The 26,066-nt window shown below is 44.6% G+C and overlaps 1 protein-coding gene across 1 annotated transcript; it reads left to right on the top strand.

Annotated features, from left to right (window-relative positions):
- The first annotated feature begins 265 nt into the window (after positions 1-265).
- LOC106594101 (ras-related and estrogen-regulated growth inhibitor-like protein) lies at positions 266-19,677 on the top strand. The gene is made up of 5 exons (XM_045722369.1): positions 266-1,099; positions 1,235-1,291; positions 4,249-4,322; positions 10,327-10,475; positions 18,141-19,677. The coding sequence occupies exons 1-5, from the start codon at positions 1,048-1,050 to the stop codon at positions 18,424-18,426; spliced, it is 618 nt and encodes a 205-aa protein (XP_045578325.1). The 5' UTR covers positions 266-1,047; the 3' UTR covers positions 18,427-19,677.
- Positions 19,678-26,066: the final 6,389 nt, after the last annotated feature.

Here is a 26,066-nt window from a genome sequence, read left to right on the forward strand (position 1 = left end):
TCGAGATCGTTGTGGAAGAACTTGACTGGCCTGCACAGAGCCCTGACCACAACCCCATCGAACACCTTTGGGAAGAATTGGAACGCCGACTGCGAGCCAACCCTAATCGCCCAACATCAGTGCCCGACCTCACTAATGCTCTTGTGGCTGAATGGAAGCAAGTCCCCCTGCAGCAATGTTCCAACATCTAGTGGAAAGCCTTCCCAGAAGAGTGGAGGCTGTTATAGCAGCAATGTTCCAACATCTAGTGGAAAGCCTTCCCAGAAGAGTGGAGGCTGTTATAGCAGCAAAGGGGGGAACCAACTCCATATTAATACCCATAATTTTAGAATGAGATTATTGGACGAGCAGGTTTCCACATACTGTTGGTGATGTAGTGTATGATGAGCTATTCTATAGGTCACTAAGGTCTTGTTGTTACTCTGTGTTGATGGTTTTTGTTGCTATGAGGGAACACATCCACAAAGGTCATTCTAAAACCTACTGAATAAGTCTCTTCAATGAGGAGAATAAAGAGGGTAGGAGGGAGGAAAAACACAAACGCTACCTCTCCTCTCCATGAAAAACAAGTGTGCTTCTCATTTATAAAAGCATGCCTCTGATGTCCATGTCTCACTCACTTCAACCAATGTGTTCGTCATAGTGACGTTATGATCGAGCTTCTCTCTCTCTCTCTCTCTCTCTCTCTCTCTCTCTCTCTCTCTCTCTCCCTCTCCCTCTCCCTCTCTCTCTCTACCTCTCCCTCGCTCTCTCTCGGTTGAGAACAGTGCGTGCTTCAGAACCCTGAGATAGAAGGCTGTACGCAGCGCCGGTACCGGGACGCCGCTCCAACAGATCAACACTTGAACAGAGCGACAGAGTGGAAACGGTCGAACGACTATGGATGCGTCCTACTCGATTTTTTTTAAACTCTTCTTTTGGTCGTAGTGTAATGTAGACTTCAAGGGATTCGATTTTTCAAAGGGATTATTGTTATTTTTCCTTTGATTTGTAAACTTTAACAACCACTTTTTTTTTTTTAAATCGGAAGGGATTCAAACCGCAATAATGAATGATATTAAACTTGCGGTTTTGGGAGGCGAAGGAGTCGGGAAATCAGGTAAGACAAATGTTTTACCTGTCATGTAAAAACATTTCGTTCGGTTGGTTTGGCTTATTGTTTGTCCAAATAGTGTACATTATTCGTAGGCTATTGATTTTACATATATATATAACTATCTTATTCCTTCCTCAGCTCTCATCGTTCGATTCCTGACGAGGCGATTTATCGGCGAATATGCATCATCATCAGGTTTCTAACCTACTTAGTTTTCTACAATAGACTTGTGTAACATGAATACAACTTCATGCTAATTATTATGATACAATCTGTAAAAAAAAAAAAGACATTTACAAATGTTTTGTTTTCCAATTGATCTTTGATCCATATCATTGCTTTTACGCATCGTTACTCATGTCCAGTTCTGACATAATTACGTAATTGTTCGATCTCCTGATGTTTCCTAGTGAACACATTGTCCTTCATCAGATGGTAGATGATTGGATATAGCTAGGCTACTTCCATCAGAAGTATTGTTCAGTTGTGTTGTCGGCTACATGTTGTGTTGTCGGCTACATGTTGTGTTGTCGGATACATGTTGTATTGTCGGCTACATGTTGTATTGTAGGCTACATGTTGTGTTGTCGGCTACATGTTGTGTTGTCGGCTACATGTTGTGTTGTCGGCTACATGTTGTGTTGTCGGATACATGTTGTATTGTCGGCTACATGTTGTGTTGTCGGCTACATGTTGTGTTGTCGGCTACATGTTGTATTGTAGGCTACATGTTGTGTTGTCGGCTACATGTTGTGTTGTCGGATACATGTTGTATTGTCGGCTACATGTTGTATTGTAGGCTACATGTTGTGTTGTAGGCTACATGTCGGCTACATGTTGTATTGTCGGCTACATGTTGTGTTGTAGGCTGCATGTTGTGTTGTAGGCTACATGTCGGCTACATGTTGTATTGTCGGCTACATGTTGTGTTGTCGGCTACATGTTGTGTTGTAGGCTACATGTCGGCTACATGTTGTATTGTCGGCTACATGTTGTATTGTAGGCTACATGTTGTGTTGTAGGCTACATGTTGTGTTGTAGGCTACATGTTGTATTGTCGGCTACATGTTGTGTTGTCGGCTACATGTTGTGTTGTCGGCTACATGTTGTATTGTCGGCTACATGTTGTGTTGTAGGCTACATGTTGTGTTGTAGGCTACATGTTGTGTTGTAGGCTACATGTTGTATTGTAGGCTACATGTTGTGTTGTAGGCTACATGTTGTATTGTAGGCTACATGTTGTATTGTAGGCTACATGTTGTATTGTCGGCTACATGTTGTGTTGTCGGCTACATGTTGTGTTGTCGGCTACATGTTGTGTTGTCGGCTACATGTTGTATTGTCGGCTACATGTTGTGTTGTCGGCTACATGTTGTGTTGTCGGCTACATGTTGTGTTGTAGGCTACATGTTGTGTTGTCGGCTACATGTTGTGTTGTCGGCTACATGTTGTGTTGTCGGCTACATGTTGTATTGTCGGCTACATGTTGTATTGTCGGCTACATGTTGTGTTGTAGGCTACATGTTGTATTGTAGGCTACATGTTGTATTGTCGGCTACATGTTGTGTTGTAGGCTACATGTTGTGTTGTAGGCTACATGTTGTGTTGTAGGCTACATGTTGTGTTGTAGGCTACATGTTGTATTGTACATGTTGTATTGTAGGCTACATGTTGTATTGTAGGCTACATGTTGTATTGTCGGCTACATGTTGTGTTGTCGGCTACATGTTGTGTTGTCGGCTACATGTTGTGTTGTCGGCTACATGTTGTATTGTCGGCTACATGTTGTGTTGTCGGCTACATGTTGTGTTGTCGGCTACATGTTGTGTTGTAGGCTACATGTTGTGTTGTCGGCTACATGTTGTGTTGTCGGCTACATGTTGTGTTGTCGGCTACATGTTGTATTGTCGGCTACATGTTGTATTGTCGGCTACATGTTGTGTTGTAGGCTACATGTTGTATTGTAGGCTACATGTTGTATTGTCGGCTACATGTTGTGTTGTCGGCTACATGTTGTGTTGTCGGCTACATGTTGTGTTGTAGGCTACATGTTGTGTTGTAGGCTACATGTTGTGTTGTAGGCTACATGTTGTATTGTACATGTTGTATTGTAGGCTACATGTTGTATTGTAGGCTACATGTTGTATTGTAGGCTACAAGTTGTATTGTCGGCTACATGTTGTATTGTCGGCTACATGTTGTATTGTCGGCTACATGTTGTATTGTCGGCTACATGTTGTATTGTCGGCTACATGTTGTATTGTCGGCTACATGTTGTACTGTAGGCTACATGTTGTACTGTAGGCTACATGTTGTATTGTAGGCCACATGTTGTACTGTCGGCTACATGTTGTGTTGTAGGCTACATGTTGTATTGTAGGCTACATGTTGTATTGTAGGCTACATGTTGTGTTGTAGGCTACATGTTGTGTTGTAGGCTACATGTTGTATTGTAGGCTACATGTTGTATTGTCGGCTACATGTTGTGTTGTCGGCTACATGTTGTACTGTCGGCTACATGTTGTGTTGTCGGCTACATGTTGTACTGTCGGCTACATGTCGTGTCGTATGCTACATGTTGTATTGTAGGCTACATGTTGTATTGTACATGTTGGATCATTTGTATGAAATATTTTAGGCTACAGTGATTCAAAATAAAAGTATCTAGTCAATATTGGTATTAGTCTGTGTTGTTATTATTTAATATTGATCATATTTCTATGGATAGAAAGGTTGAATAACACTCCTCCGGGCATTAGGTTAGATAGTGACTGTTGTGGAAACTGGACTTTACCGTAGCTTCATTTTATCTAATTATTGTCATTTTCTCCCCTCTTTCAATCCCCCATTTCTCTCTCTCTCTCTCTCTCTCTCTCTCTCTCTCTCTCTCTCTCTCTCTCTCTCTTTCTTTCTTTCTTTCTTTCTTTCTTTCTTTCTTGCTCTCGCTCTCTCGCTCTTTCTTTCTTTCTCTCTCTGTCTCTCTATCCCTCTCTCTCTCTTTCTCTCTCGCGCTCGCTCTCTTTCCCTCTCTCTTTCTCTCTCTCTTTCCCTCTTTCTCTCTCTCTCTCCTTCTGTCTCTCTATTTCTCTCTCTCTGTTTCTTTCTCACTCTACCTCTCTCTCTCTCACTCTCTCTCTCTCTCTCTCATGCAGAATGCATATACAGAAAGCGTCTGTCTATTGATGGTAGACAGCTGAATCTAGAACTCTATGATCCATGCTCACAGGTGAGTTGAGAGGAGGGGAACCACGTGATGGCCATCATGTTTATTATCACAATTAAATGATCTGAGTGGCCACTTTATAAGCTTCATAAGCTGAAGAAAAGCCATCTCTTATAACCAATATTCCTCTATCTGAAATGTATGGTACATGATAATACATGTATGGTACAGGATAATACATGTATGGTACAGGATAATAAAAGCCATCTCTTATAACCAATATTCCTCTATCTGAAATGTATGGTACATGATAATACATGTATGGTACAGGATAATACATGTATGGTACAGGATAATACATGTATGGTACAGGATAATAAAAGCCATCTCTTATACCCAATATTCCTCTATCTGAAATGTATGGTACAGGATAATACATGTATGGTACATGATAATAAATGTATGGTACATGATAATACATGTATGGTACATGATAATAAATGTATGGTACAGGATAATACATGTATTATACAGGATAATACATGTATGGTACATGATAATAAATGTATGTTACAGGATAATACATGTATGGTACATGATAATAAATGTATGGTACAGGATAATAAATGTATGGTACATGATAATACATGTATGGTACAGGATAATACATGTATGGTACAGGATAATACATGTATGGTACATGATAATACATGTATGGTACAGGATAATACATGTATGGTACATGATAATACATGTATGGTACAGGATAATACATGTATGGTACATGATAATACATGTATGGTACAGGATTATACATGTATGGTACAGGATAATACATGTATGGTACATGATAATACATGTATGGTACAGGATTATACATGTATGGTACAGGATAATACATGTATGGTACAGGATAATACATGTATGGTACAGGGTAATACATGTATGGTACAGGATAATAAAGTCAGTGCAGTGAAAACTCCTAACAGAGTAATCAATCTCACTTATTGTGCCCAGCCAAGCATGCAGCAATGCCTCCCTCCCTCTTTCCCTGCCTCCCTCTTTCCCTGTCTCCCTCCCACCCTCCCTCTTTCCCTGCCTCCCTCTTTCCCTGTCTCCCTCCCACCCTCCCTCTTTCCCTGCCTCCCTCCCTTTTCCCTGTCTCCCTCCCACCATCCCTCTTTCCCTGCCTCCCTCCCTCTTTCCCTGTCTCCCTCCCACCATCCCTCTTTCCCTGCCTCCCTCCCTCTTTCCCTGTCTCCCTCCCTCTCTCCCTGCCTCTTTCCCTGTCTCCCTCCCTCTCTCCCTGCCTCTTTCCCTGTCTCCCTCCCACCATCCCTCTTTCCCTGTCTCCCTCCCTCTCTCGCCGGCCTCTTTCCCTGTCTCCCTCCCACCATCCCTCTTTCCCTGTCTCCCTCCCTCTCTCCCTGCCTCTTTCCCTGTCTCCCTCCCACCATCCCTCTTTCCCTGCCTCCCTCCCTCTTTCCCTGTCTCCCTCCCACCATCCCTCTTTCCCTGTCTCCCTCCCTCTCTCCCTGCCTCTTTCCCTGTCTCCCTCCCTGTCTCTGGTTCCTCCCTCTCTCCCTGCCTCTTTCCCTGTCTCCCTCCCTGTCTCTGGTTCCTCCCTCTCTCCCTGCCTCTTTCCCTTCCTCTCTCTGACACTTTCCCTCCCTCTCTTTCTCTCCCTGTCTCTCTAACCCTTCTTATATAGTCACAGCCAAAGTTCTGCACTGCATTCAATACACCACTGTAAATCAGACCTGAACCATTTCCCCCACAGTTAATACATCACTGTAAATCAGACCTGAACCATTTCCCCCACAGTTAATACATCACTGTAAATCAGACCAGAACCATTTCCCCCACAGTTAATACACCACTGTAAATCAGACTAGAACCATTTCCCCCACAGTTAATACATCACTGTAAATCAGACTAGAGCCATTTCCCCACAGTTAATACATCACTGTAAATCAGACCTGAACCATTTCCCCACAGTTAATACATCACTGTAAATCAGACCTGAACCATTTCCCCCACAGTTAATACATCACTGTAAATCAGACCTGAACCATTTCCCCCACAGTTAATACATCACTGTAAATCAGACCAGAACCATTTCCCCCACAGTTAATACATCACTGTAAATCAGACCAGAACCATTTCCCCACAGTTAATACATCACTGTAAATCAGACCTGAACCATTTCCCCCACAGTTAATACATCACTGTAAATCAGACCAGAACCATTTCCCCCACAGTTAATACATCACTGTAAATCAGCCCTGAACCATTTCCCCCACAGTTAATACATCACTGTAAATCAGACCAGAACCATTTCCCCCACAGTTAATACATCACTGTAAATCAGACCAGAACCATTTCCCCCACAGTTAATACATCACTGTAAATCAGACCAGAACCATTTCCCCCACAGTTAATACATCACTGTAAATCAGACCAGAACCATTTCCCCCACAGTTAATACATCACTGTAAATCAGACCAGAACCATTTCCCCCACAGTTAATACATCACTGTAAATCAGACCTGAACCATTTCCCCCACAGTTAATACATCACTGTAAATCAGACTAGAGCCATTTCCCCCACAGTTAATACATCACTGTAAATCAGACCAGAACCATTTCCCCCACAGTTAATACATCACTGTAAATCAGACTAGAGCCATTTCCCCCACAGTTAATACGCCACTGTAAATCAGACCAGAACCATTTCCCCCACAGTTAATACATCACTGTAAATCAGACCAGAACCATTTCCCCCACAGTTAATACATCACTGTAAATCAGACCAGAACCATTTCCCCCACAGTTAATACATCACTGTAAATCAGACCAGAACCATTTCCCCCACAGTTAATACATCACTGTAAATCAGACCAGAACCATTTCCCCCACAGTTAATACATCACTGTAAGTCAGCCCTGAACCATTTTCCCCACAGTTAATACATCACTGTAAATCAGACCAGAACCATTTCCCCCACAGTTAATACACCACTGTAAATCAGACCAGAACAATTTCCCCCACAGTTATTACATCACTGTAAATCAGACCAGAACCATTTCCCCCACAGTTATTACATCACTGTAAATCAGACCAGAACCATTTTCCCCACAGTTAATACATCACTGTAAATCAGACCTGAACCATTTCCCCCACAGTTAATACATCACTGTAAATCAGACCAGAACCATTTCCCCCACAGTTAATACATCACTGTAAATCAGACTAGAGCCATTTCCCCACAGTTAATACATCACTGTAAATCAGACCAGAACCATTTCCCCCACAGTTAATACATCACTGTAAATCAGACCAGAACCATTTCCCCCACAGTTAATACATCACTGTAAATCAGACCTGAACCATTTCCCCCACAGTTAATACATCACTGTAAATCAGCCCAGAACCATTTCCCCCACAGTTAATACATCACTGTAAATCAGACCAGAACCATTTCCCCCACAGTTAATACATCACTGTAAATCAGACCAGAACCATTTCCCCCACAGTTAATACATCACTGTAAATCAGACCTGAACCATTTCCCCCACAGTTAATACATCACTGTAAATCAGACCTGAACCATTTCCCCCACAGTTAATACATCACTGTAAATCAGACCTGAACCATTTCCCCCACAGTTAATACATCACTGTAAATCAGACCTGAACCATTTCCCCCACAGTTAATACGCCACTGTAAATCAGACCTGAACCATTTCCCCCACAGTTAATACATCACTGTAAATCAGACCAGAACCATTTCCCCACAGTTAATACACCACTGTAAATCAGACCAGAACCATTTCCCCCACAGTTAATACATCACTGTAAATCAGACCTGAACCATTTCCCCCACAGTTAATACATCACTGTAAATCAGACCTGAACCATTTCCCCCACAGTTAATACATCACTGTAAATCAGACCTGAACCATTTCCCCACAGTTAATACATCACTGTAAATCAGACCAGAACCATTTCCCCACAGTTAATACATCACTGTAAATCAGCCCTGAACCATTTCCCCCACAGTTAATACATCACTGTAAATCAGACCAGAACCATTTCCCCCAGTTAATACATCACTGTAAATCAGACCAGAACCATTTCCCCCACAGTTAATACATCACTGTAAATCAGACCTGAACCATTTCCCCCACAGTTAATACATCACTGTAAATCAGACCAGAACCATTTCCCCCACAGTTAATACATCACTGTAAATCAGACCTGAACCATTTCCCCCACAGTTAATACATCACTGTAAATCAGCCCTGAACCATTTCCCCCACAGTTAATACATCACTGTAAATCAGACCTGAACCATTTCCCCCACAGTTAATACACCACTGTAAATCAGCCCTGAACCATTTCCCCCACAGTTAATACATCACTGTAAATCAGACCTGAACCATTTCCCCACAGAAGGAAGACTTTGAATTTGCTCTGAAGTGACAGGAGCATTACCTCTAGGAGTTGGATGGATGTCTGCGATAACAAAGTGGAAATGCCCAGAAGTGGGCGAAGGCAACCTTAGGTTATAATTAAGAAATAAGGCCAGAGGATGTGTGGTATATGGCCAATATATCACGGCTAAAGGCTGATCTTATGCACGACGCAACGCGGAGTGCCTAGATACAGCTGTTTGTCATGGTATATTGGCCATATACCACAAACCCCCAAGGTGCCTTATTGTTATTATAAACTGATTACCAATGTAATTAGAGCAATAAAAATAATTGTTTTGTCATACCCGTGGTATACGGTCAGCCAATCAGCATTCAGGGCTCGAACCACCCTGTTTATAATTATGATTCATCAGAGTAGGATGAAGGCTTTTATTTCAGCATGTGAAGTCAGATCACTTACTGGAGGCTGGGGTAACTTTACATTGGAGGACAGGCTTAGTGGAGGCTGGGGTAACTTTACATCGGAGGACAGGCTTAGTGGAGGCTGGGGTAACTTTACATCGGAGGACAAGCTTAGTGGAGGCTGGGGTAACTTTACATTGGAGGACAGGCTTAGTGGAGGCTGGGGTAACTTTACATCGGAGGACAGGCTTAGTGGAGGCTGGGGTAACTTTACATCGGAGGACAGGCTTAGTGGAGGCTGGGGTAACTTTACATCGGAGGACAGGCTTAGTGGAGGCTGGGGTAACTTTACATCGGAGGACAGGCTTAGTGGAGGCTGGGGTAACTTTACATCGGAGGACAGGCTTAGTGGAGGCTGGGGTAACTTTACATTGGAGGACAGGCTTAGTGGAGGCTGGGGTAACTTTACATCGGAGGACAGGCTTAGTGGAGGCTGGGGTAACTTTACATCGGAGGACAGGCTTAGTGGAGGCTGGGGTAACTTTACATCGGAGGACAGGCTTAGTGGAGGCTGGGGTAACTTTACATCGGAGGACAGGCTTAGTGGAGGCTGGGGTAACTTTACATCGGAGGACAGGCTTAGTGGAGGCTGGGGTAACTTTACATCGGAGGACAGGCTTAGTGGAGGCTGGGGTAACTTTACATCGGAGGACAGGCTTACTGGAGGCTGGGGTAACTTTACATCGGAGGACAGGCTTAGTGGAGGCTGGGGTAACTTTACATCGGAGGACAGGCTTAGTGGAGGCTGGGTTAACTTTACATCAGAGGACAGGCTTAGTGGAGGCTGGGGTAACTTTACATTGGAGGACAGGCTTAGTGGAGGCTGGGGTAACTTTACATCGGAGGACAGGCTTAGTGGAGGCTGGGTTAACTTTACATCGGAGGACAGGCTTAGTGGAGGCTGGGGTAACTTTACATCGGAGGACAGGCTTAGTGGAGGCTGGGTTAACTTTACATCGGAGGACAGGCTTAGTGGAGGCTGGGGTAACTTTACATCGGAGGACAGGCTCGTTGTAATGAATGGAATGGGGTTTCTCTCATTCCATTCCAGCCTTATTCTACTCCAGCCATTACTATGAGCCGACCCTCCCTTCACCAGCCTCCGCTGGTGTGAATCAGATTGCTTGGTTATAGCAACATGTCCTTGCTGTTTGTGTTGCTCTGCAGGCCTGTGAGGGGAAGTTAACTCTGACCGACCAGATCCACTGGGCTGATGGCTTCATAGTGGTCTATGACATCAGTGACCGCTCCTCCTTCATCAAGGCTAAAGCCGTAGTACACCTGATCAGAGAGTTAAACCTGGGAGTGGCCAAAAGGTAACCACTCACCTGTCCAGTCCATCCACTCACCTGTCCAGTCCATCCATACACCTGTCCTGTCCATCTACTCACCTGTACAGTCCATCCACACACCTGTCCTGTCCATCTACTCACCTGTCCTGTCCATCTACTCACCTGTACAGTCCATCCACACACCTGTCCTGTCCATCTACTCACCTGTACAGTCCTTCCACTCACCTGTCCAGTCCATCTACTCACCTGTACAGTCCATCCACACACCTGTCCAGTCCATCCGCCCACCTGTCCAGTCCATCCACTCACCTGCCCAGTCCATCTACTCACCTGTCCAGTCCATCTACTCACCTGTCCAGTCCATCCACTCACCTGTCCAGTCCATCTATATTCACCTGTCCAGTCCATCTATTCACCTGTCCAGTCCATCTAGTCACCTGTCCAGTCCATCTACTCACCTGTACAGTCCATCCATCACCTGTCCAGTCCATCCACTCACCTGCCCAGTCCATCTACTCACCTGTACAGTCCATCCACTCACCTGTCCAGTCCATCCACCCACCTGCCCAGTCCATCCACTCACCTGTCCAGTCCATCCATGCATCTGTCCAGTCCATCCACTCACCTGCCCAGTCTATCCATTCACCTGTCCAGTCCATCTACCTACCTGTCCAGTCCATCTACCTACCTGTCCAGTCCATCTACTCACCTGTCCAGTCCATCCACTCACCTGTCCAGTCCATCCACTCACCTGTCCAGTCCATCCACACACCTGTCCTGTCCATCTGCTCACCTGTACAGTCCATCCACTCACCTGTCCAGTTTTTCCATTCACTTGTCCAGTCCATCCACCCTCCTGTCCAGTCCATCCACCACCTGTCCTGTCCATTCACCCACCTGTCCAGTCCATTCACCACCTGTCCAGTCCATCCACTCACCTGTCCAGTCCATCTATTTACCTGTCCAGTCCATCCACCCACCTGTCCAGTCCTTCCACTCACCTGTCCAGTCCATCTAGACACCTGTCCAGTCCATCCACTCACCTTTCCAGTCCATGCATTTACCTGTCCAGTCCATCCACTCACCTGTCCAGTCCATCTATTTACCTGTCCAGTCCATCCACCTACCTGTCCAGTCCATCCACCCACCTGTCCAGTCCATCTCCCACCTGTCCAGTCCTTCCACTCACCTGTCCAGTCCATCCACCCTCCTGTCCAGTCCATCCACTCACCTGTCCAGTCCATCCACCCACCTGTCCAGTCCATCCACCCTCCTGTCCAGTCCATCCACCCACCTGTCCAGTCCATCTACGCACCTGTCCAGTCCATCCACTCACCTGTCCAGTCCATCCACTCACCTGTCCAGTCCATCCACTCACCTGTCCAGTCCATCCACTCACCTGTCCAGTCCATCTATACACCTGTCCAGTCCATCCACTCACCTTTCCAGTCCATCCATTTACCTGTCCAGTCCATCCACTCACCTGTCCAGTCCATCTATTTACCTGTCCAGTCCATCCACCTACCTGTCCAGTCCATCCACTCACCTGTCCAGTCCATCTATTTACCTGTCCAGTCCATCCACCTACCTGTCCAGTCCATCTATTTACCTGTCCAGTCCATCCACCTACCTGTCCAGTCCATCCACTCACCTGTCCAGTCCATCTCTCCACCTGTCCAGTCCTTCCACTCACCTGTCCAGTCCATCCACTCACCTGTCCAGTCCATCCACTCACCTGTCCAGTCCATCCACCCACCTGTCCAGTCCATCCACTCACCTGTCCAGTCCATCCACTCACCTGTCCAGTCCATCTACCCACCTGTCCAGTCCATCCACCCTCCCTGTCCAGTCCATCCACTCACCTGTCCAGTCCATCCACTCACCTGTACAGTCCATCCACTCACCTATACAGACCTTCCATTTCCCTTTCCTACCAAAAGGTAGACTCTCACACTGATACAGACCTTCACGTTCCCCTCACCTACCAAAAGGTAGACTCTCACACTGATACAGACCTTCACGTTCCACAGACCTACCAAAAGGTAGACTCTCACACTGATACAGACCTTCACGTTCCACAGACCTACCAAAAGGTAGACTCTCACACTGATACAGACCTTCACGTTCCACAGACCTACCAAAAGGTAGACTCTCACACTGATACAGACCTTCACGTTCCACAGACCTACCAAAAGGTAGGCTCTCACACTGATACAGACCTTCACGTTCCACAGACCTACCAAAAGGTAGACTCTCACACTGATACAGACCTTCACGTTCCACAGACCTACCAAAAGGTAGACTCTCACACTGATACAGACCTTCACGTTCCACAGACCTACCAAAAGGTAGGCTCTCACACTGATACAGACCTTCACGTTCCACAGACCTACCAAAAGGTAGGCTCTCACACTGATACAGACCTTCACGTTCCACAGACCTACCAAAAGGTAGACTCTCATACTGATACAGATCTTCACGTTCCACAGACCTACCAAAAGGTAGACTCTCACACTGATACAGATCTTCACGTTCCACAGACCTACCAAAAGGTAGACTCTCACACTGATACAGACCTTCACGTTCCACAGACCTACCAAAAGGTAGACTCTCACACTGATACAGACCTTCACGTTCCACAGACCTACCAAAAGGTAGACTCTCACACTGATACAGACCTTCAAGTTCCACAGACCTACCAAAAGGTAGACCCTCACACTGATACAGACCTTCACGTTCCACAGACCTACCAAAAGGTAGACCCTCACACTGATACAGACCTTCACGTTCCACAGACCTACCAAAAGGTAGACCCTCACACTCATACAGACCTTCACGTTCCACAGACCTACCAAAAGGTAGACCCTCACACTGATACAGACCTTCACGTTCCACAGACCTACCAAAAGGTAGACCCTCACACTGATACAGACCTTCCATCCACTTGGCATAGGGGGAGGAGTGGAGGCAGTGGGACTGACATTCCATCCTATTATTGTCATTGTACATCAATAGATTGGACATTGATGTGGGTTTAACAGCAGCCCACACTGCCCAACAACTGTTACATCGTTAGTAATCCCATTGATTGATTCTACCATAGAGATTCAACTCTCTGGCTCATGTCCATGTGATCAGCACCTTATTTTATTCAGAGCCAATATCTATTGTCTGTATGACCTTCAGTTCCTGCTGGTAGTATTCCAGTACACCACTAACTCATCATTCTGCTCTCATACCAATCCTCTAGTAAATATCTAGCTGCTATTGAATTCTCCTGTCATAATGAGAATTCTATTGCTGTTGAGGCGTCTTATGTCATCTCTCTATTATGGCTGAACTGATTGTTGGAATGTTTTCACTAGTGGTCTTCTAGGGATGAGGGAACATCTGTCTAATGGTCTTCTAGGGATGAGGGAACATCTGTCTAGTGGTCTTCTAGGGATGAGGGAACATCTGTCTAATGGTCTTCTAGGGATGAGGGAACATCTGTCTAATGGTCTTCTGTGGATGAGGGAACATCTGTCTAGTGGTCTTCTAGGGATGAGGGAACATCTGTCTAATGGTCTAATGGGGATGAGGGAACATCTGTCTAATGGTCTAATGGGGACGAGGGAACATCTGTCTAATGGGGATGAGGGAACATCTGTCTAATGGTCTTCTAGGGATGAGGGAACATCTGTCTAGTGGTCTTCTAGGGATGAGGGAACATCTGTCTAGTGGTCTTCTAGGGATGAGGGAACATCTGTCTAGTGGTCTTCTAGGGATGAGGGAACATCTGTCTAGTGGTCTTCTAGGGATGAGGAAACATCTGTCTAGTGGTCTTCTAGGGATGAGGGAACATCTGTCTAGTGGTCTTCTGTGGATGAGGGAACATCTGTCTAATGGTCTTCTGTGGATGAGGGAACATCTGTCTAGTGGTCTAAAGGGGATGAGGGAACATCTGTCTAGTGGTCTTCTGTGGATGAGGGAACATCTGTCTAATGGTCTTCTAGGGATGAGGAAACATCTGTCTAATGGTCTTCTAGGGATGAGGGAACATCTGTCTAATGGTCTTCTGTGGATGAGGGAACATCTATCTAATGGTCTTCTGTGGATGAGGGAACATCTGTCTAATGGTCTTCTGGGGATGAGGGAACATCTGTCTAGTGGTCTTCTAGGGATGAGGGAACATCTGTCTAGTGGTCTTCTGTGGATGAGGGAACATCTGTCTAATGGTCTTCTGGGGATGAGGGAACATCTATCTAATGGTCTTCTGTGGATGAGGGAACATCTGTCTAATGGTCTTCTGGGGATGAGGGAACATCTGTCGAATGGTCTTCTGTGGATGAGGGAACATCTGTCTAGTGGTCTAATGGGGATGAGGGAACATCTGTCTAATGGTCTAATGGGGATGAGGGAACATCTGTCTAGTGGTCTTCTAGGGATGAGGGAACATCTATCTAATGGTCTTCTGTGGATGAGGGAACATCTGTCTAGTGGTCTAATGGGGATGAGGGAACATCTGTCGAATGGTCTTCTGTGGATGAGGGAACATCGGTCTAATGGGGATGAGGGAACATCTGTCTAACGGTCTAATGGGGATGAGGGAACATCTGTCTAATGGTCTAATGGGGATGAGGGAACATCTGTCTAGTGGTCTAATGGGGATGAGGGAACATCTGTCTAATGGTCTAATGGGGATGAGGGAACATCTGTCTAATGGTCTAATGGGGATGAGGGAACATCTGTCTAGTGGTCTAATGGGGATGAGGGAACATCTGTCGAATGGTCTTCTGTGGATGAGGGAACATCGGTCTAATGGGGATGAGGGAACATCTGTCTAACGGTCTAATGGGGATGAGGGAACATCTGTCTAATGGTCTAATGGGGATGAGGGAACATCTGTCTAGTGGTCTAATGGGGATGAGGGAACATCTGTCTAATGGTCTTCTGTGGATGAGGGAACATCGGTCTAATGGGGATGAGGGAACATCTGTCTAACGGTCTAATGGGGATGAGGGAACATTGGTCTAATGGGGATGAGGGAACATCTGTCTAATGGTCTTCTAGGGATGAGGGAACATCTGTCTAGTGGTCTTCTAGGGATGGGGGAACATCTGTCTAATGGTCTAATGGGGATGAGGGAACATCTGTCTAATGGTCTTCTGTGGATGAGGGAACATCTGTCTAGTGGTCTTCTAGGGATGAGGGAACATCTGTCTAATGGTCTTCTAGGGATGAGGGAACATCTGTCTAATGGGGATGAGGGAACATCTGTCTAATGGTCTTCTAGGGATGAGGGAACATCTGTCTAGTGGTCTTCTAGGGATGAGGGAACATCTGTCTAGTGGTCTTCTAGGGATGAGGAACATCTGTCTAGTGGTCTTCTAGGGATGAGGAAACATCTGTCTAGTGGTCTAATGGGGATGAGGGAACATCTGTCTAGTGGTCTAATGGGGATGAGGGAACATCTGTCGAATGGTCTTCTGTGGATGAGGGAACATCTGTCTAGTGGTCTAATGGGGATGAGGGAACATCTGTCTAGTGGTCTAATGGGGATGAGGGAACATCTGTCTAGTGGTCTAATGGGGATGAGGGAACATCTGTCTAGTGGTCTTCTAGGGATGAGGGAACATCTGTCTAATGGTCTTCTGTGGATGAGGGAACATCGGTCTAATGGGGATGAGGGAACATCTGTCTAACGGTCTAATGGGGATGAGGGAACATCTGTCTAGTGGTCTAATGGGGATGAGGGAACATCTGTCTGTTGGTCTTCTAGGGATGAGGGAACATCTGTCTAACGGTCTAATGGGGATGAGGGAACATCTGTCTGTTGGTCTTCTAGGGATGAGGGAACATCTGTCTAACGGTCTAATGGGGATGAGGGAACATCTGTCTGTTGGTCTTCTAGGGATGAGGGAACATCTGTCTAGTGGTCTTCTAGGGATGAGGGAACATCTGTCTAGTGGTCTTCTAGGGATGAGGGAACATCTGTCTAGTGGTCTAATGGGGATGAGGGAACATTGGTCTAGTGGTCTTATGGGGATGAGGGAACATCTGTCTAATGGTCTTCTAGGGATGAGGGAACATCTGTCTAGTGGTCTTCTAGGGATGAGGGAACATCTGTCTAGTGGTCTAATGGGGATGAGGGAACACCTGTCTAATGGTCTTCTGTGGATGAGGGAACATCTGTCTAATGGTCTTTTGGGGACGAGGGAACATCTGTTTAATGGTCTAATGGGGATTAGGAACCTCTGTCTTCTAGGGATGAGGCAACATCTGTCTTCTAGGGATGAGGGAACGTCTGTCTATTGGTCTTCTGTGGATGAGGGAACACCTGTCTAATGGTCTAATGGGGATGAGGGAACATTGGTCTAATGGGGATGAGGGGACATCTGTGTAATGGTCTTCTAGGGATGAGGGAACATCTGTCTTCTAGGGATGAGGGAACATCTGTGTAATGGTCTTCTAGGGATGAGGGAACATCTGTCTTCTAGGGATGAGGGGACATCTGTGTAATGGTCTTCTAGGGATGAGGGGACATCTGTGTAGTTGTCTTCTAGGGATGAGGGAACATCTGTGTAGTGGTCTTCTAGGGATGAGGGAACATCTGTGTAATGGTCTTCTAGGGATGAGGGAACATCTGTCTTCTAGGGATGAGGGAACATCTGTGTAATGGTCTTCTAGGGATGAGGGAACATCTGTCTTCTAGGGATGAGGGGACATCTGTGTAATGGTCTTCTAGGGATGAGGGAACATCTGTCTTCTAGGGATGAGGGAACATCTGTCTAATGGTCTAATGGGGACGAGGGAACATCTGTCTAATGGTCTTCTAGGGATGAGGGAACATCTGTCTAGTGGTCTAATGGGGATGAGGGAACATCTGTCTAGTGGTCTTCTAGGGATGAGGGAACATCTGTCTAGTGGTCTTCTAGGGATGAGGGAACATCTGTCTAGTGGTCCTCTGGTTAATGAGGGAACATCTGTCTAATGGTCTTCTGGTTAATGAGGGAACATCTGTCTAATGGTCTTCTGGTTAATGAGGGAACATCTGTCTAATGGTCTTCTGGTTAATGAGGGAACATCTGTCTAATGGTCTTCTGGTTAATGAGGGAACATCTGTCTAATGGTCTTCTGGTTAATGAGGGAACATCTGTCTAATGGTCTTCTGGTTAATGAGGGAACATCTGTCTAATGGTCTTCTGGTTAATGAGGGAACATCTGTCTAGTGGTCTTCTGGTTAATGAGGGAACATCTGTCTAATGAGGGAACATCTCAATGTACTGGGTCTTCACCCACAGTATTCAAAGTTACTACATACTGTAAATGTCACACCAAAATAGTTTGTGGACAACAACACAGACCTACAGTTTAGCACTGACACATACAGTGACGATACTCTCACCTCTCCAGCGAGGTTTTAGTCTCATAGGTTACATCTGAACGGGCACCCTGTTCCCTATTAAAAAGAGCAATACTTTGGACTGCTTCTTGACTACGTTTTGACATGACTCTGATCAGAAATAGTGTCATGTAAATGGAATAGGGTGGCATTTCAGATGCACCATAGTCTTTAAATGTCACTACCATTTCACTCAACCTGTCCTCCTGGTTTGTCTTCTCTTACATCCAGGGATTCGTTATGACCGTCCTTATTGTGTCTCACCACGTCTTCCTCCTCCTCTCTCTCTCTCTCTCTCCCCTCAGGGATGCAGACACTCTGGTGTTCCTGGTGGGGAACAAGCAGGACCTGTGCCACGTGAGGGAGGTGCGTCGAGAGGAAGGCCAGCGCCTGGCAGCAGAGTCCCAGTGCCAGTTCTACGAGCTCTCTGCAGCAGAACACTACCAGGAGGTGGTCCTCATGTTCTCTAAGATGGTCCACAACGCCAGCCTGGGGGGCAAGGCCAAGGAGAGGAGACGGAGACCTAGTGGCTCCAAGTCCATGGCCAAACTCATCAATAATGTCTTCGGGAAGCGGAGGAAATCAGTGTGAAGGGGAGATAGGAGGGTCAAGTGTTACCCCGGGACTAAGAGGCCTTGTTACTTTGTTTCTCCCCTTGGGACTGTTGTTGAATGGTGAAAGGGATTGTGGGAAAAGGTCAGTAACGTTGAATGGACCCACCACCAACAACATGGGCTTCGCCTACCTACTTACTTGCGGTTGCTATTATTACTGTTGACCATGAAAATGGTTGGAAAAGGGTCAATAACAATTAGACCCCCACCAACCTACACTCCTCTGGTTGCCAACCACCAAGTGACAGCTCTGTGTGAGATGTGGTACAAATGGTACTACACTTATAACAGAGCTTATTGGACTGATAGGACTGCTGCTGATTAATGACTTTATACACACACACACACACACACACACACACACACACACACACACACACACACACACACACATATGTACATGATATCACAGGGAGACTCCATTATTAGCTATGTAAAGTAAATGATACCACAGGGAGACTCCATTATTAGCTATGTAAAGTAAATGATACCACAGGGAGACTCCATTATTAGCTATGTAAAGTAAATGACACCACAGGGAGACTCCATTATTAGCTATGTAAAGTAAATGATATCACATGGAGACTCCATTATTAGCTATGTAAAGTAAATGACACCACAGGGAGACTCCATTATTAGCTATGTAAAGTAAATGATACCACAGGGAGACTCCATTATTAGCTATGTAAAGTAAATGATACCACAGGGAGACTCCATTATTAGCTATGTAAAGTAAATGACACCACAGGGAGACTCCATTATTAGCAATGTAAAGTAAATGATACCACAGGGAGACTACATTACTGGCCCTATTGCCTCTACTGCTCAATGCATGCCACAGTGGCAGACACAGTCCATTTTTCATACATCTTTCATTATGACTGAAGTGTGTTCCAAATAGCACCCTATTCCCTATATGATGCACTATGTTTGACCGGAGCCCTATGGGCCCTTATTGAAAAGTAGTGCACTAAATAGGGAACAGGGTGCCATTTGGGATGCAGACTGAATACTGCTACTGAAGAGAGCCAGTAGTTTGTTGGCATGGAGGTTGTTTTGGGGGAAATTCTTCCTGTGGTTACTGTTTCCATGGAAAGGTAATGTATCATAAAATAATGAATGTTTGTCTGTTTAGTTCCATCTTCATGTTGTTAATTGTTCACTGGAATAAAGTCTTAATTATAAAGTCATAATATAATGTAAAACTATAATAAACACTGTAATCAAGTCTGGTTGTCTGTTGTGGTTTTATGGAGGTGTGTGTGTGTGTGTGTGTGTGTGTGTGTGTGTGTGTGTGTGTGTGTGTGTGTGTGTGTGTGTGTGTGTGTGTGTGTGTGTGTGTGTGTGTGTGTGTGTGTGTGTGTGTGTGTGTGTGTGTGTGTGCGTGCTTGCTTGCTTGCTTATTGGTATGAGGATCACCACAGCAGTTGTTCTTTGTGTCAGTGTCCATCCTCCTGTACTGAAGTGTTCTCTGTACTTAACAAGACTCCTCAAGGAGTTACGCAACCCAATGTCTCCTCAAGGAGTTACTCAACCCAATGTCTCCTCAAGGAGTTACTCAACCCAATGTCTCCTCAAGGAGTTACTCAACCCAATATCTCCCCAAGGAGTTACTCAACCCAATGTCTCAAGGAGTTACTCAACCCAATGTCTCCTCAAGGAGTTACTCAACCCAATGTCTCCTCAAGGAGTTACTCAACCCAATATCTCCCCAAGGAGTTACTCAACCCAATGTCTCCTCAAGGAGTTACTCAACCCAATATCTCCCCAAGGAGTTACTCAACCCAATGTCTCCTCAAGGAGTTACTCAACCCAATGTCTCCCCAAGGAGTTACTCAACCCAACGTCTCCTCAAGGAGTTACTCAACCCAATGTCTCCTCAAGGAGTTACTCAACCCAATGTCTCCCCAAGGAGTTACTCAACCCAATGTCTCCCCAAGGAGTTACTCAACCCAATGTCTCCTCAAGGAGTTACTCAACCCAACGTCTCCTCAAGGAGTTACTCAACCCAACGTCTCCTCAAGGAGTTACTCAACCCAATATCTCCCCAAGGAGTTACTCAACCCAATGTCTCAAGGAGTTACTCAACCCAATGTCTCCCCAAGGAGTTACTCAACCCAATGTCTCCTCAAGGAGTTACTCAACCCAATGTCTCCTCAAGGAGTTACTCAACCCAATGTCTCCTCAAGGAGTTACTCAACCCAATGTCTCAAGGAGTTACTCAACCCAATGTCTCCTCAAGGAGTTACTCAACCCAACGTCTCCCCAAGGAGTTACTCAACCCAACGTCTCCCCAAGGAGTTACTCAACATAATGTCTCCTCAAGGAGTTACTCAACCCAATGTCTCCCCAAGGAGTTACTCAACCCAATGTCTCCTCAAGGGGTTACGCAACCCAATGTCTCCTCAAGGAGTTACTCAACCCAATGTCTCCCCAAGGAGTTACTCAACCCAACGTCTCCTCAAGGAGTTACGCAACCCAATGTCTCAAGGAGTTACTCAACCCAACGTCTCCTCAAGGAGTTAATCAACCCAGGCAGCGAATTTCAGAGATTACATGAGAGAGCGAGAGAGTTTTTTGGGGATTGTGGGTAGGGGAGCAGATTCCCCTGTCTCTTCATCTCTTACAGAGCGTGACAACAAGAGAGTGATAATCTCAGAGGTCCTTGATGTGGCAGAAGATGCAGCAGAAATGAACTCTCTCCCAGACTCACCTGGCGGAGTCATCTCTGTAGTATAGACTCCCAGACTCACCTGGAGTAGTCATCACTGTAGTATAGACTCCCAGACTCATCTGGAGGAGTCATCTCTGTAGTATAGAATCCCAGACTCACCTGGTGTAGCCATGTCTGTAGTATAGACTCCCAGACTCACCTGGTGGAGCCATCTCTGTAGTATAGACTCCCAGACTCACCTGGAGGAGCCATCTCTGTAGTATAGACTCAGACTCACCTGGAGGAGTCATCTCTGTAGTATAGACTCCCAGACTCACCTGGTGAAGCCATCTCTGTAGTATAGACTCCCAGACTCACCTGGTGGAGCCATCTCTGTAGTATAGACTCCCAGACTCACCTGGTGGAGCCATCTCTGTAGTATAGACTCCCAGACTCACCTGGAGGAGCCATCTCTGTAGTATAGACTCCCAGACTCACCTGGTGGAGCCATCTCTGTAGTATAGACTCCCAGACTCACCTGGTGGAGCCATCTCTGTAGTATAGACTCCCAGACTCACCTGGTGGAGCCATCTCTGTAGTATAGACTCCCAGACTCACCTGGAGGAGCCATCTCTGTAGTATAGACTCAGACTCACCTGGAGGAGTCATCTCTGTAGTATAGACTCCCAGACTCACCTGGAGTAGTCATCACTGTAGTATAGACTCCCAGACTCATCTGGGGTAGTCATCACTGTAGTATAGACTCCCAGACTCACCTGGTGAAGCCATCTCTGTAGTATAGACTCCCAGACTCACCTGGTGGAGCCATCTCTGTAGTATAGACTCCCAGACTCACCTGGTGGAGCCATCTCTGTAGTATAGACTCCCAGACTCACCTGGAGGAGCCATCTCTGTAGTATAGACTCCCAGACTCACCTGGAGGAGCCATCTCTGTAGTATAGACTCCCAGACTCACCTGGTGGAGCCATCTCTGTAGTATAGACTCCCAGACTCACCTGGGGTAGTCATCACTGTAGTATAGACTCCCAGACTCACCTGGAGGAGTCATCTCTGTAGTATAGACTCCCAGACTCACCTGGAGTAGTCATCTCTGTAGTATAGACTCCCAGACTCACCTGGAGGAGTCATCTCTGTAGTATAGACTCCCAGACTCACCTGGAGGAGCCATCTCTGTAGTATAGACTTCCAGACTCACCTGGTGGAGCCATCTCTGTAGTATAGACTCCCAGACTCACCTGGTGAAGCCATCTCTGTAGTATAGACTCCCAGACTCACCTGGTGGAGCCATCTATGTAGTATAGACTCCCAGACTCACCTGGTGGAGCCATCTCTGTAGTATAGACTCCCAGACTCACCTGGTGAAGCCATCTCTGTAGTATAGACTCCCAGACTCACCTGGTGGAGCCATCTATGTAGTATAGACTCCCAGACTCACCTGGAGTAGTCATCTCTGTGGTACAGACTCCCAGACTCACCTGAGTGTAAGACCATAGAGGTCCTGTCAACCTGCTATTGGCAACAGATAACCACACTGTCAACAAACACCTGGAGTCTGTAGAGGGACATTTACTAAATGTACCATGGGTTTACATCCCAAGTGGCACCCTATTCCCTATTTAGTGGACTACTTTTGACCAGAGCCCATAGGGAATAGTGTGCCATTTTGGACACAACCCATGTGTTTAGCTTTGGGACATTCCTGATGTAATCCTTGTTTCTTTGTCTGGAATAAAAATGTCCACATGCAATTACTAGGCAACCTGGGGCGGCAGATAGCCTAGTGGTTAGAGAGTTGGACTAGTAAGTGAAAGGTTGCAAGATCGAATCCCCGAGCTTTCAAGGTACACATCTGTCGTTCTGCCTCTGAACAAGGCAGTTAACCCACTGTTCCTAGGCCGTCGTTGAAAATAAGAATTTGTTCTTAACTGACTTGCCTAGTTAAATAAAGGTATAAAATAAATTAGGAACGAATATTCTGAGTAATTGACTAGTAATACACCCTAATGTGATTTGTGGAATAGGATTTGATGTTGTTTTTTTATCCTTGATTGATTTACATTTCTCTGTGTTCTTGAGAATTGGTCATTCTTTGTTTTCCGTATTTTGTTCTCTGGAGAGTCTGTTATTAGAAAGGTGTTGTTGACTCGCTGTAAAACAACAACCACGTTTATCATCTCTAGAAATCACACGGATGTAGTGGCAACCAAAATACCACAGGTGTCTTTTTGATGGTTTCTTGGTCAAGGGGATTATGATCTCACCCAGTTCAGCCATTTTCAGCACTCTAGTGTTTTGTCTTTCCATACTAGGGGCTCTCTCTCTCTTAAAAATCAACCAGACAAATAATACCAATTTTACTGTAAATCACCCAGACAAATAATACTCATATTACTGTAAATCAACTAGACAAATAAAACTCATTTTACTGTAAATCAACTAGACAAATAATACTTATATTACTGTAAATCAACCAGACAAATAATACTCATTTTACTGTAAATCAACTAGACAAATAATACTCATTTTACTGTAAATCACCCAGACAAATAATATTCATATTACTGTAAATCAACCAGACAAATAATATTGATATTACTGTAAATCAACCAGACAAATAATACTCATATTACTGTAAATCAACCAGACAAATAATACCCATTTTACTGTAAATCAACCAGACAAATAATACTCATATTACTGTGAATCAACCAGACAAATAATACTCATATTACTGTAAATCACCCAGACAAATAATACTCATATTACTGTAAATCAACTAGACAAATAATACTCATATTACTGTAAATCAACTAGACAAATAATACTCATTTTACTGTAAATCAACCAGACAAATAATATTCATTTTACTGTAAATCACCCAGACAAATAATACTCATTTTACTGTAAATCAACCAGACAAATAATAATAATTTTACTGTAAATCAACCAGACAAATAATACTCATTTTACTGTAAATCAACCAGACAAATAATACTCATATTACTGTAAATCAACTAGACAAATAATACTCATATTACTGTAAATCAACCAGACAAATAATATTCATATTACTGTAAATCAACCAAACAAATAATACTCATATTACTGTAAATCAACCAGACAAATAAGACTTAATTCTCTGAATCAGAAAGACAAGAAGTCTATTTGATGGTTCTTCGTGAGAGGATTACGATATCACCCAGCTCAGACATTTTGCAGCGCCCTCGCTGTGCTTTGTTTTTCCAGGCTCGGGGCCCTCTGCAATAGCCTGGTTAAACCAGACTGAAAGCTGCTCTCACCTTTGTCTCAATTCAGTCATTGTTTGGTTCTCAGAATACCTCTTGGCAAGACTCAACTAGACAAATAATGGTGTTTAAAGCTGTGGTGTTATGGTGAGAAGCAGGTTGACAGGTTGGTTGTCACGCCTGTACAAATATCTTCACACACAGACAGAGAGACACACATTTGCCATCAACACCCCCAGGCCTTAAGCCCTTCTTTACATCAGGGTGTGACAGTCTGAATGAGTCTGTTTACCAGACAACGTTTACACAGCTACTCTGCAATGGAGGAGATGCTGAAAAACAACGGGAGGGAGGGAGGGAGGGAGGGGAGGAGAGAGAGAGAGAGAGAGAGAGAGAGAGAGAGAGAGAGGAGTCATCGGAAAGTTAACAAACACAAGGCCCAGATGCTCTCGTTGCGTCTGACAACAGTTAGGCCCAGAGGCCAACTCACGGAGTAGAAAATAGACCCAGGCCCCGGTCAATCTCATATGTAGGAAGGGCATTATCTGTTTGTTATGTTGTCTAAAGCACTTTCCTTTTCCATTAGGATGTGCAGTGTTAATGGTGGCTGAACAGGTGAAGAGACGAGCCAATATTCTCCACAGATGACTACGTTTGACCCAAATCATATGGTTTAACTTCCCATGAGTAATCTGATAGATAGTGTACATTAACCACCCTGTTGATTTAACTATCTGTACATTAACATCCCTGTTGATTTAACTAACTATCTGTACATTAACCACCCTGTTGATTTAACTATCTGTACATTAACATCCCTGTTGATTTAACTAACTATCTGTACATTAACCACCCTGTTGATTTAACTATCTGTACATTAACCACCCTGTTGATTTAACTAACTATCTGTACATTAACCACCCTGTTGATTTAACTAACTATCTGTACATTAACCACCCTGTTGATTTAACTAACTATCTGTACATTAACCACCCTGTTGATTTAACTAACTATCTGTACATTAACCACCCTGTTGATTTAACTAACTATCTGTACATTAACCACCCTGTTGATTTAACTAACTATCTGTACATTAACCACCCTGTTGATTTAACTAACTATCTGTACATTAACCTGTTGATTTCACTAACTATCTGTACATTAACCACCCTGTTGATTTAACTAACTATCTGTACATTAACCACCCAGTTGATTTAACTAACTATCTGTACATTAACCTGTTGATTTAACTAACTATCTGTACATTAACCACCCTGTTGATTTAACTAACTATCTGTACATTAACCACCCTGTTGATTTAACTATCTGTACATTAACCACCCTGTTGATTTAACTAACTATCTGTACATTAACCTGTTGATTTCACTAACTATCTGTACATTAACCACCCAGTTGATTTAACTATCTGTACATTAACCACCCTGTTGATTTAACTATCTGTACATTAACCACCCTGTTGATTTAACTATCTGTACATTAACCACCCTGTTGATTTAACTAACTATCTGTACATTAACCACCCTGTTGATTTAACTAACTATCTGTACATTAACCACCCAGTTGATTTAACTAACTATCTGTACATTAACCTGTTGATTTAACTAACTATCTGTACATTAACCACCCTGTTGATTTAACTAACTATCTGTACATTAACCAACCTGTTGATTTAACTAA

Source organism: Salmo salar, chromosome ssa07 (assembly GCF_905237065.1).
Source record: "Salmo salar chromosome ssa07, Ssal_v3.1, whole genome shotgun sequence".
Taxonomy (NCBI): domain Eukaryota; kingdom Metazoa; phylum Chordata; class Actinopteri; order Salmoniformes; family Salmonidae; genus Salmo; species Salmo salar.

What these genes read in the sequence shown, in the direction of transcription:
- LOC106594101 (XM_045722369.1), top strand. Translation starts at nt 1,048, where the DNA reads ATGAATGATATTAAACTTGCGGTTTTGGGAGGCGAAGGAGTCGGGAAA. An exon ending in CGAATATGCATCATCATCAG is followed by an intron (nt 1,292 to 4,248) that starts GTTTCTAACCTA and finishes TCTCTCATGCAG; the next exon opens with AATGCATATACAGAAAGCGT. An exon ending in TCTATGATCCATGCTCACAG is followed by an intron (nt 4,323 to 10,326) that starts GTGAGTTGAGAG and finishes GTTGCTCTGCAG; the next exon opens with GCCTGTGAGGGGAAGTTAAC.